Source organism: Somniosus microcephalus, chromosome 14 (assembly GCF_052327205.1).
Source record: "Somniosus microcephalus isolate GS21.2 chromosome 14, FLI_Smic_1.0, whole genome shotgun sequence".
NCBI lineage: Eukaryota > Metazoa > Chordata > Chondrichthyes > Squaliformes > Somniosidae > Somniosus > Somniosus microcephalus.
In genome coordinates, this window is record NC_141000.1 from 30,375,881 (window position 1) to 30,388,204 (window position 12,324).

General features: G+C 42.8%; 1 protein-coding gene across 1 annotated transcript; it reads right to left on the bottom strand.

Moving 5' to 3' along the window:
* Positions 1–291: 291 nt before the first annotated feature.
* On the bottom strand, positions 292–11,685 carry nudt15 (nudix (nucleoside diphosphate linked moiety X)-type motif 15). The gene is made up of 3 exons (XM_086006472.1): positions 11,389–11,685; positions 6,725–6,921; positions 292–625 (listed from the first exon to the last, which is right to left on the bottom strand). Exons 1-3 carry the CDS (start codon positions 11,544–11,546, stop codon positions 468–470), a joined length of 513 nt encoding a protein of 170 aa, XP_085862598.1. The 5' UTR covers positions 11,547–11,685; the 3' UTR covers positions 292–467.
* Positions 11,686–12,324: the final 639 nt, after the last annotated feature.

Here is a 12,324-nt window from a genome sequence, read left to right on the forward strand (position 1 = left end):
TAGGAAGAGTTCTTCAATCCCAACAGTTTAAAAAACAGTTTTATAAACATGCCACAGGGTTCTTGAGTTCCCTCGGCACTGCCGGGCACTCCAGCTAGTCCTCATTATTTCTAAAAAAGGTAATCAACATACCACATTATATAGAGTGCATATTGGGGGGCTATGGAAAATAAACTAGCAGCATAACCTCATCTGTTGCATAACTGAGCAGCATCCCAGGTATGAGGGATTTTAAGTGCAATTTATTTTCCCCAAGCCATCAATCTGTTATATTTATAAAATAAAAATACATTTTAGTTTTGAAATTTTATTCATTTAATGCCATTTTCAAGTACACAATATTTATATGTGGGAGATACATGCTCATATCACTGACATTAGTTATCTTTAATATATGGCTTCATGATTAAAATCAGTTGGTTGCTTCATTTGGGATTCCACACTTCTTGTAAACAATTTATTTGACATTACACACAATGAGGATGATTACCGTCATTTACTGGTGAATTTCCAGCAAGATTTTTAAGTCTTTCTTCAAAAGGATGATAAACTTGTCTCACACAAGCTAAAGGACAGAACAGCTGGTCCGCTGGTGGAAAGTCTTCCCATTTGATCCATTCCCATCCTATAAAAGACAAGCTGATGTGAAACTTATGTTTAATATATTCTCACAGATACTTCATTGGATGTGAAGTACTCTGGGACGCCCTGAGGATGTGAGAAGGTGTTATGTAAATCTGAGTTCATTTGTTCTCTGATTTACCCCTGAAGCAGCTTTTTCAACTGATCAAAAATTCTTGATGACCAAAAATATGTAGAAACCCTTCAAGTTTAAGTCCCAAACTCAAGCTACCGAGAAATCTACACCCACTTGTAGATTTCCATTTGACCTATGTGAAATACACAATGGGACATGTCCCATTTACCCAAATCAAGGTTTTAACCAGTTGAAATCACGCTGCTTACCAGAGCAGATCACCGTTAAACTTCCTACTGCTTGTACGGTTTGGACCACCCTGCCAGCTTGGGCTGTCGGTTATCTAGAGCCAAATGGGAAGAATCCCCAGTGACATGTTTAGCCATTACAGGTTCTATTAGTGAGATGCTTTAGCTATAATCTTCCAAAGCTCTCTCAATTCAGAAATTGTCCCTTTAGATTGGAAAATTGCAAATATTACTCTATTATTTAAGAAAGGTGAGAGAGAGAAACCAGAAAATTATAGACCGGTTAGTCTAACATCTGTTGTGGGGAGTTACTGGCATCTATAATTAAAGGACAAAGTGACTGAGCACTTAGAGAAATTTGAGCTGATTAGAGACAGCCAAAATGGATTTGTAAAGGGTAGGTCCTCTCTAATGAACCTAACTGAATTTTTTGAGGAAGTAACTAAAGTAGTAAATGGGGGAATGTCTATGTAGTTTATATGGATTTCTAGAAAGCACTTGATAAGGTTCCATGTAAGAGACTGTTAGCTAAAATTAAAGCTCAAGGAATTCAAGGCAAATTATTGACCTATAGAAAACAGAGTAGGGACAATGAGTATGTACTCGAATTGGAAGCAAGTAACTAGTGGTGTCCCACAGGGATCTGTGCTGGGGCTTCAACTATTCACTATATTTATCCATGACTTAGATAACCATACGTACATCCAAGTTTGCCGATGACACAAATATTGGTGGCATAGTAAGTAGTGTAGATGGGAGCATAAAATTACTAAGACATTGATAAATTAAGTGAGTGGGCAAAACTGTGGCAGATGGATTTCAATGCAGGTAAGTGAGGGGTCATTCATTTTGGACCAAAAAAAGATAGATCTGATTATTTTTTAAATGGTGTAAAACTAGGAACTGTGGAGGTCCAAAGGGATTTGGGGTCCATGTACACAGATCATTAAAATGTAGTGGTCAGGCACAAAACATAATCAAAAAGGCTAATGGAATGTTAGCTTTTATAACTAGAGGGCTAGAATATAAAGGGCAGGAAGTTTTGCTACAACTATACAAAGCCCTAGTTAGACCACATCTGGAGTACTGTTTACAGTTCTGGGCACCGCACCATAGAAACTATATACAGGTACTGTATTGGGATTGGAAGTGCAGTGCAGATTCACCAAAATGTTACCAGGGTTTCAAGGGTTAGATTATGAGAAGAGATTACATAAACTAGGCTTGTACTCCCTGGAATATAGAAGGTTAACAGGTGATTTGATTGAGGTTTTTAGGATTTTGAAAGCAATTGATACGGTAGAAACTTTTTCTGCTGGTGGGGGTGTCTAGGATAAGGGGACATAACCCTAAAATCAGAGCCAGGCCATTCAGGGGAGAAGTTAGGAAACACTTCTTCACACAAAAGGTGGTAGAAGTGTGGAACTCCCACAAAAAGCAGTAGATGCTAGCTCAATTAATAAATTTAAATCGGAGAGCAGTATATCTTTTCTAGCCAAGGGCATTAAGGGATAATAAGCCAAGATGGTGGATGGAGTTAGGATATAGATCAGGCATTATCCCGAATGTAGGAGTAGGCTCGAATCTGGCTGGTCGATCATTAACAGTTCCCTGGAAGAGTGCAGACTTGCCTGGCTCAGCGATAGGATTATCAAGTCCACAATGGGGAACTGATTTAGTTCCAAACTCCCAATGCCAGATGAGTCATTCTGAAGCCCCCTCGATCCAAAAGAGACCCTCAGGATAATCACTATTTGGTATAACCAATAACTGATGAGGTGTGAACCCTTGCTGCGAGGGCAGCTGAGCTGACTGGATTTACTGCTTCAAAAAAGTGACACAAATTATCACACCCTATTTAAACTGTCCTTTTCACTCAGCAACTCTGGAGATTGTGATGTAATGCAAAGAATACTGAAACAAAATTTCAGGTAATATAGCGTAAAACTGGTCATACATTCATTTCTGGAGTCAGTCTCCTCATTATACCCACAAAACCTAGCAATGTATACATGTAGTACATAAAACGTGTTAAAAAAAAAATGAATATACACAAGCTGACAACACAAATGAAGCACTCTGCTGAATTCAAAGAGACACAGATTCAAGCACAGTATCCGTGCGGGGGGAACCAGTATAAAAAGATATACCTTTGAGTGCCAAAGAACTCACTACACAACAAAACATTTTTACAGTGTAATCTAAACTGCTTCCTTTGGGGAGTTTACAAAGGAAGCATTACTGCCCTGGGAGATTGATGTAATTGGAGAAAGTCACTGTGCTGTACACATTGGCAAAGTTTGCTTGTTGTTTGGTGTGCTGTTCAAAACATGTAACATCCGACCCAACCAGTAAAATGAGTACTTTTACGATGAATATTGAGGATAAGGGTGCTGTAAAGACCTGTGCTGGAGAATTACTTTTGTCTTCAAGAGCTAAGTTAATACAACAGAGCATTAGAAAATATTTTACATTCTATTTTATGTTGTTTATAAAAGATAGATGCTGCGATTCACATCAGCAACAATTTACAAACTGTATTACCGAGGATTTGTAAGAAGTACATAGCATAGATGCAGTTAAGGGGAAGGTAGACAAGCACATGAGAGAGAAAGGAATAGAAGGATATGCTGATAGGGCGAGATGAATTAGGGTGGGATGAGCCTTGTGTGGAGCATAAATGCCGGCATAGACCAGTTGGGCTGAATGGCCTGTTTCTGTGCTGTAGACTATGTAATTTTATTTAAATAGTAAAATGTTAGGAATTCAGGTCTGCCGTAGATATCATCTTGGATTCAGCTGTATTAGTCTCTCCTTTAAGCAGTCTGAGCATCTTACTTTTACAGGAGTTGACTCACACTGTCCTATATATAATTGTATAATACCATAATCTGTGGATACTTGTGTCTTTTCATGTGTATTTCTTAAAATTCCCCAGTGATGAATCAAGTTACCACTTGGGTGACGTGAAGCTTGATATAAAACATTAAGTTGTTTTATTCCATAGGAAGGTGAACATACAGAAGTTACAATCAGTGTTATTCATTGCCTTTATGTAATTAATAATATAAAACTACTGATGCTATTCTGCTACAGTGGATCATCGTGCTTGCCCTAAAGCTAATTTTCTAATGCCCCTCTCCTCCTTGGAGCCTTTTGCGGTCTGACTGCCCCCAGCTTTTGCAGTTCTCTCTTAAAAAAGCCTAACTGTAGTGTAAGTTTTTAGTCAAACTCTCCCAACCCAGGAGCAGAATCCACTAGCCTAACTTAGCAGTCATCCCTGCTGAATTCAGGTGAGGAGAGTTGCCACAGGAGCAATGAGTGTAAATAATCACTGGCCTGTCAAACTATCTTTCATTGTCGTCAAGACGCTGGTCTAAACACCTGGTCTGAAACGTAATCTACATCTGTCAGTTTTGCTGTCCTGTGAATTACATAGAATGTACAGCCCAAGTGGTCCATGTTGGTGTTCATGCTCCACATGTGCCTCCTCCCACCCCATTTGATCTAACCCCCATCAGCATAACCTTATATTCCGTTCTTTATCATGAGTTTATCTAGCTTAAATGCATTTATGCTATTCGCCTCAACTACTCCCTGTGGTAGCAAGTTCCACATTCTAACCATGAAATAACAACAGAAAATGCTGGAAATACTCAGCAGGCCAGGCAGCATCCGTGGAGAGAGAAACAGAGTTAACGTTTCAGGTCTGGGACCCTTCATCAGAACTGGAAAAAGCTGGAAATGTAACAGATATTAAACAGGTGCAAAGATGGGGGTGGGGGGGTAGATGGAGAGGAAGGAATTGAAAGAACATACTGTGAAAATGTTGCAAATGGGACTGGCAAAATCATACTGCATGAAAAATGGGGGCAGGGATTATTATCTGAAATTGTTGAACTCGATATTGAGTCCGGCAGGCTGTAAAGTGCCCAATCGAAAGATGAGGTGCTGTTCCTCGAGCTTACGTTGAGCTTCATTGGAACAATCTAATAGGCCGAGGACAGAGAGATCAGAGTGAGAGTGAAGCGGAGAATTAAAGTGACAGGCGACCGGAAGCTCAGGGTCACCCTTACGGACTGAAAGGAGGTGTTCCGCAAAGCGGTCGCCCAATCTGCGTTTGGTCTCCCCAATGTAGAGGAGACCGCATCATGAGCAGTGAATACAGTATATTAAATTGCAAGAAGTACAAGTAAATCGCTGTTTCACCTGGAAGGGGTGTTTGGGGCCCTGGATAGTGGGAAGGGAGGAGGTAAAAGGGCATGGGTTGCATCTCCTGCGTTTGCACGGGAAGGTGCCAGGTGAAGGAGAAGGGCTGTTGGGGGTGATTGAGGAGTGGACCAAGGTGTCGTGGAGGGAGCGGTCCCTTCGGAATGCTGAAAGGGGAGGTGAGGGGAAGATGTGTTTGGTGGTGGGATCACGTTGGAGGTGGCGGATGATCCATTGAATGTGGAGACTGGTGGGGTGAAAGGTGAGGACAAGGGGAACCCTATCGTGGTTCTGGGAGGGAGGGGAAGGGGTGAGAGCAGAAGTGCGGGAAATAGAACGGACAAGGTCAAGGGCCGTGTCAACCACAGTAGAGGGGAATCCTCGGTTGAGAAAAAAGGAAGACATGTCAGAAGCACTGATATGGAAGGTGGCATCGTCAGGTGGGACCTGTACAAGTCGGACGGGTTGCACCTGAACCGGAACGGGACCAACATCCTTGCGGGGAGGTTTGCTACTGCTGTTGGGGGGGGGGGGTGGTTTAAACTAACTTGGCATGGGGATGGAATACGAGTGGAGCTATAGTAGGGGGTGATGCACAGCCAAATATAGAGGAAAAAACAAGTCAGTCTGGAAGGCAGAGCAAATATGTAATGGCACAAGGGAGTATGGCTGGATGTCATTTATTTTAATGCAAGGAGTCTTACGAGTAAGGCAGATGAATTGAAGGTGTTGATGAACACATCGGCATATGATATTGTTGCTATCACAGAAACATGGTTGAGGGAGGGGCAGGACTGGCAGCTCAATATTCCGGGGTATAGAATCTTCAGGCGAGACAGAGGGGGGTGTAAAAGAGGAGGGGGTGCTTTATAAGAGGTGCAATTAAAAAATGGAAGCCGAGTCAAAAGAGATATTAGCACTGACCAAATGCTTAATCAAAGGGTGATTTTTAAAGAGGGTCTTAAAGAAGGAGTCATAAGAGTGATCTCCGAAGTAGCCTCATTATAACCTTTTTCTAGTTTAAAATGTTCCCATTTATGGTTACCTGTTGCCAGTTTCTAATCTGATTTGCTATACTTTATCTGTGGTTACTTGCCTGCCTGTTAATCACAAATGTGAAAGCTTTCTGAAAACCCAAATATATTATCAACTGCATTTTCCCTGTCAGTAATGTCTTTGAAAAATCCAGCAGTTACAACAACTTGCATTTACACAGCGCCTTTAATGTAGAAAAGATCCCAAGCACTTCAGAGGCATACAGAAGCAGATGGACATCAAGCGAAAGGAGGAGATATTAGAAGGGGTGACTAAAAACTTGGACCAAGAGGTGGATTTTAAGGAGGAGGGAGAAACATTTGAAGTGTGCAGCCTAGGTGACTAAAGGTATAGACGGCATCTGTGGTGTAAACAGGTGGGGGGAGAGGCTGGAGTCAGAGAAATGGAGAGTTCAGAGGTGGTGGGTTGGAGGTGGTGGGGTGGTTACAGAGATAAGGAGGGGCGAGGCTGTGAAGGGATTTACAATCATGTTCTAACCACATGTACAAATTCGGAATTTAATGCAGCAATTTACCCTCATTCTTCTGTGGTTCTAAATTCTTTGGCTCTGAATCATAATCCATATTGACTTCTCCCTGCATGAAAATTGTGATGTAGTGATAATTTTCTTCTAACTTGATGCCATTTACAATGGTAGCGAAGTACATATTCTTCAAGTGAAGCCCCGTCTCTTCAAGAACTTCCCGTTGAGCACAGTCTTCCCAGCTTTCTCTATTAAAAATAATCAGTTTAAAAATGAGCCATGTCAATGGAAGCACAAGTTCTCATACTCTGCAAACCTACTTACAAAGGGTGTCTAAAAACAAGTTCTAGCAGTAGATCCAAGAAAGCCCAATCCAGTTGTGATTTTCAAATTTCCATGTGTCTTGCTAATTCTCTAATCGAACTGCATTATAAACTGTATTCATGGTTTTCCCTCCCACCTCCACAAAACAAGTAGAATGGCATGAATAAAACTGAACAGTATAGCATGTTGGTGTTCCAATATTTGCATCTATGACACCTCTCCATCAGGGCTTTCCCTAAGAAAGCAGTTGACCCACTTCATGTATGTGCCAGTGTCATTCTTGAGCTGGCAACCAGGTATCGTATAGTGCCGTAGGTTTACTGAGCCTCTGAGATCCCACTCCCCGCCCTTCTCCGAGACATGCCTGGCTTCAGCTATTAGCGCTGATGGCAAAAAAGCACGTGTGGAGAAATCATTGTGGTGCAACATGTCAATATATCAACATTGTGCCAAGCTCCCTCAATTCTATAATCCCTAGTGTAAATAATAAAAAGGTAGTCCAAGGATGGGTGGGGCCGATTGGGGACCAAAAAGGAGATGATCTTGTGGAGGCAGCGGGCATGGCTGGGGGAGGAAAGGAGTACTTTCCATCTTCACAAGAGAAAAGAATGCTGCCACTGTCACAATAAAGGAGGAGATAGTAGAGAAATTGGATAGGATTAAAATAAAAAGAGGTACTTAAAAAGTTGGCAGTGCTCAAAGTAGAAAGGTCACCTGTTCCAGATGGGATGCATCCTAGGTTGCTGAGGGAAGTAATGGTGGAAATTGCAGCGGCTCTGGCCACAATCTTTCAATCCTCCTTGGATATGGGGGTGATGCCAGAGGACTCGAGGATTGCAAATGCTGCAACCCTGTTCAAAAAAAGGGGAGGGATAAACCCGTTAACTTATGGCTAGTCAGCCTAATGTCAGTGGTGGGGAAACTTTTAGAGACAATAATCCGGGACAAACTTAATTGCCACTTGGAAAAATATGGGCTAATAAATGAAAGCTAGCATGGATTTGTTAAAGGCAAATCATGTTTGACTAACTTGATGGAGTTCTTTGATGAAGTAACAGAGAGGATTGATGCGGGTAGTGTGGTTCATGTTGTGTATATGGACTTTCAAAAGGTGTTTGATGAAGTACCACATGATAGACTTGTTAGCAAAATTGAGGCCCATGGGATTAAAGTGGCAGTGGCTGCGTGGATACGAAATTGGCTCAGGGACAGAAAGCAGAGAGTAGTAGTGAACGGTTGTTCTTCAGACTGGAGGGAAGTGTGTAGTGGTGCCCCCAGGGATCAGTGTTGGGACCACTGCTCTTTTTGATATATATTGACCTGGACTTGTGTATACAAGGCATCATTCCAAAGTTTGCAGATGACACAAAACTCAGAAATGTAGTAAACTGTTAAGAGGGTAGTAACAGACTTCAGGAGGATAGACTGGTGAAATGGGCAGACATGTGGCAGATGAAATTTAATGCAGAGAAGTGTGAAGTGATTCATTTTGGTAAGAAGAATGAGGAGAGGCAATATAAACTAAATGGTACAATATTAAAGGGGGTGCAGGAACAGAGAGACCTGGGGTGTACGTACACAAGTCTTTGAAGGTTACAGGACGAGTTGAGAAGGCTGTTAAAAAGGCATACGAGATCCTTGGCTTTATAAATAGAGGCATAGAGTACAAAAGCAAGGAATTTATGCTGAACCTTTAGAGAACACTGGTTAGGTCTCAGCTGGAGTATTATGGCCAATTCTGGGCACCACACTTTAGGAAGGATGTGAAAGCCTTAGAGGGGGTGCAGAGATTTACTAGAATGGCTCCAGGGATGAAAGACTTCAGTTATGTGGAGAGACTCGAGAAACTGGGGTGTTCTTAGCGCAGAGAAGGTTAAGGGTAGATTTGACAGAAGTGTTCAAAACCATGAATGGAAATAAGGAGAAACGGTTTCCAGTGGCAGACGGGCCAGTAACCAGATTTATGGTAATTGACAAAAGAACCAGAGGACATGAGGAATAGAAAAATTTACACAGCAACTTATGATCTGGAATGTACTGCCTGAAAGGGTGGTGGAAGCAGATTCAATAATAACTTTCAAAAGGGAATTGGATAAATACTTGGAGTGGAAAAGATTGCAGGGTTATGGGCAAAGAGCGGGACTAATTGAATAGTTATTTCAAAGAGCCGGCACAGGCACGATGGGCTGAATGGCCTCCTTCCATACTGTATCATTCTATGATCCGAGTGCCTTGGGACAATTTACTCTGTTAAAGGTTGTCATTATTAATGTAGTATTCACATTACCATACTTCTTTTGAGAGGGTGGGGCAGTGAAGTATTACATTTTGGTAAGAAAAATAGGGAGGTCACATATTACTTGGAAAATACAAATCTAAGTGGGGAAGAGGAGCAAAGGGATCTCGGAGTACAAATACACAAATCACCGAAAGTAGCGACAGAGGTTAGCAAGGCCATAAAAAAGCAAACCAAGCACTAGGGTTTATTTCTAGTGGAATAGAATTGAAAAGTATGAGAAGTTATGCTAAACTTGTATCAAACCTTGGTTTAATCACACTTGTGGAGTACTGCGTACAATTCTGGTCGCCATATTATAAAAAGGATATAGAGGCACTGGAGAAGGTGCAAAAATGATGATACCAGAAATGCGAGGGTATACCGATCAGGAAAGGATGAACAGGCTGGGTCTCTTTTCTCTTGAAAAGAGAAGGCTGAGGGGTGACCTAATAGAGGTCTTTAAAATTATGAAAGGTTGAGATAGATGAGATACAGGGAATGTTTCCACTTGTGTACAATCATACCTTTTGTCATTTAATCTCTCCTGCCTCCACCCTATCACAGACCTTCCTTTTTGTTCTTTCCTCCCTCAGCATTTGCTTAAAATCTGTTACATCTCTAACTTTTTCCAGTTCTGACGAAAGGTCATCGACCTGAAATGTCAACTCGGTTTCTCTCTGTAGATGCTGCCTGACCTTTTGAGTATTTCCAGCAATTATTTTCATATTTTATTAATGCCACCAATTTGCACCTTTTTCTAGCTTTTCAGAAAACTTGTGCTGCTTATTTAATCCACTGGCTGCCTTACTCTGGCAGGAAAAGCTCCCAACGACTCTACTTTTACTTGACCTCTCATCCCACCACCTTTCAATAATGTTGTTCAGTCCTATAAAGGGGCTTGCTTCAATTTTGAGGAAGTGTCTACATCCAAACAAGATATCATCTTTTCTTTTTACAGATGCTGCCAGGCCTGCTGTGCCTTTCCAGCATTTTCTGTTTGTATTTCAGATTTCCAGCATTCATAGATTTATTTTTCTTTTGGTGGGTATATTCTGTATTACATTAGCAGCAGCCATTTCAGTCACTGGTCGAAGTCTGCAGCACTTTGACAAGCAGAATGCTTTGGGAATCCAACTCTGCACCAGAGGACCTGGAGTGTATAGTGCCACATGGTGTGGTGCCATTGAATGTTTGTTTGAGCCACTTTACAGATGTCCTGGGCTTGTCCCCATTTTGCAGCCAGGATGAAACCATTTACCACTTGTTCCTACAGTGCCAGAGGTTGCAAATCCTCTTTCACTGTTTAAAAGGGGCTGCTCCTCAATTTGTGGTTACCTTATCCCAACCATTGGTCATCTGGGGCACAGGGCAAGTAGGATGGAGGGGCACATGGTGGGTCTGACAAAGTTGTCATGTACCAGGTTTTCCCACCTGCTTGCCCATGTTGTGTCCAGGTGACCACAGAAGGAGTAGTGTCCAATTTGCTCAAAGCTTTCCATGACTGGCTGCCATTGCAGAATAATACCTGCTTTATTAGGCTAAGCTTCCAAATGCAAAAATGGTGCTATGCATTTTTGAGTTTGGACAGGCCATCGGAATAGCCCTACTTTTGGGGGAGAGGCAAGGGTGCTAATCCGGGAGACATTGGGCTCGCTAAAAGAACGTGGTTAAATTGCACGGAATCCAATAGTTATTGGCACATTTACACTTAAGGCACTGTCCAATAGAGAAGATTCTCAATATGGGGAGAAAGCAGGGACAGGGTACTGATTTTGGATGATTAGCCATGATCTTATTAAATGGCAGAACAGGCTCGAGGGGCCGAATGGCCTACTCCTGCTCCTATCTTCTATGTTTCTATTAACACTGATCTTAAGAACTCTATTAACTTCTGAGTAAAAAACAAAGCTGGTTCCACTGACTACTTCCGTTTACATTTTGGTTCCAATTGTATAATGAGTTGGAATGCAATAAAGGCCACGGTTAATCTCTTATAAAAAAAAAGGAAACAAATTGAGAGAAGAAAACAATGCACCATACAATTTCTGCACCGCTTCACTGAAGCCCGCGTCCACGCCAATGTGGTCAATGTGTTGCAGAGAGACTATTATACCCAAACTCCAGGTGGCCCCCGGGAAGCTGGAAAGTGCCCGCTCCGAACGAGCTTTTCCTTTTCCCGAGGAGCACACAGCCAGGCCGGCCTGAGCTAGTCACGAAAGCCGCCACTCCTACTCCCGGCCGTCGCGCCGGAGTACAACCGTTGCTGGCCATCCCGGAACAACAGGCGAAGCTGCACAGACCACCGACCCTTCCGTTAACCGGGCGCGACGACCACCGGCACCGTCTGACTCTCCCTCCGCAGGTCGGCCCCCCCCCGCGATATGCTGCTGCGCATGCGTGGGCTGGGAGCCGAGGCGGCGCTTGCACGTTTGTGCGCACGCGCGCCCGCCGGGGTGGCGGCGGTTGGCCGTCCGGCGCATGTTTCCCGCGCTGGAGCAGTCGGTCCGGGTACGGTGGCGGCCGAGGGTTATTTCAACATTCATTCTCGGGGACGGATCTTTAGACGGTTTCCAGCACCTTTCATCTCAAATTTTTGTTTCTACCATGGCCTGCTGCAAATTTGAGCTGCACCGGATTTTGTGGTCCCCGACGAAGGAACGGCGCTGGCCGTTGACTGGGGTTACTGATGCCCACAGACTTTCTAGGGGCTTTTGCGCAGCAACGTATGGTAATTAGAGAGCCCATTCGGCGCGGCGCCTCCACAGGGGCGCAAGCAGCAGTGTGTCTCGTCAACCAATCAGACTGCAGAATCCTCTCTGAGACAGGTAGAGTCTAAACCAGGTGTAAGTTAGAATATTTAATTCAATGAAAAATCATGCACAGAAAGTGGAATAAAGAGAGGGAAAGAAAGATGGGATTAAGAGAGATGAAAGAAAAAGTAAAAAGAACATTTATTTTAATATTTTATTAAACCACCAACAATAATTAAAATTTGAAGGAATGAAACTCCACACTTGTAAAAGTTAATTTTCAGTGCAACAGAGGTTGT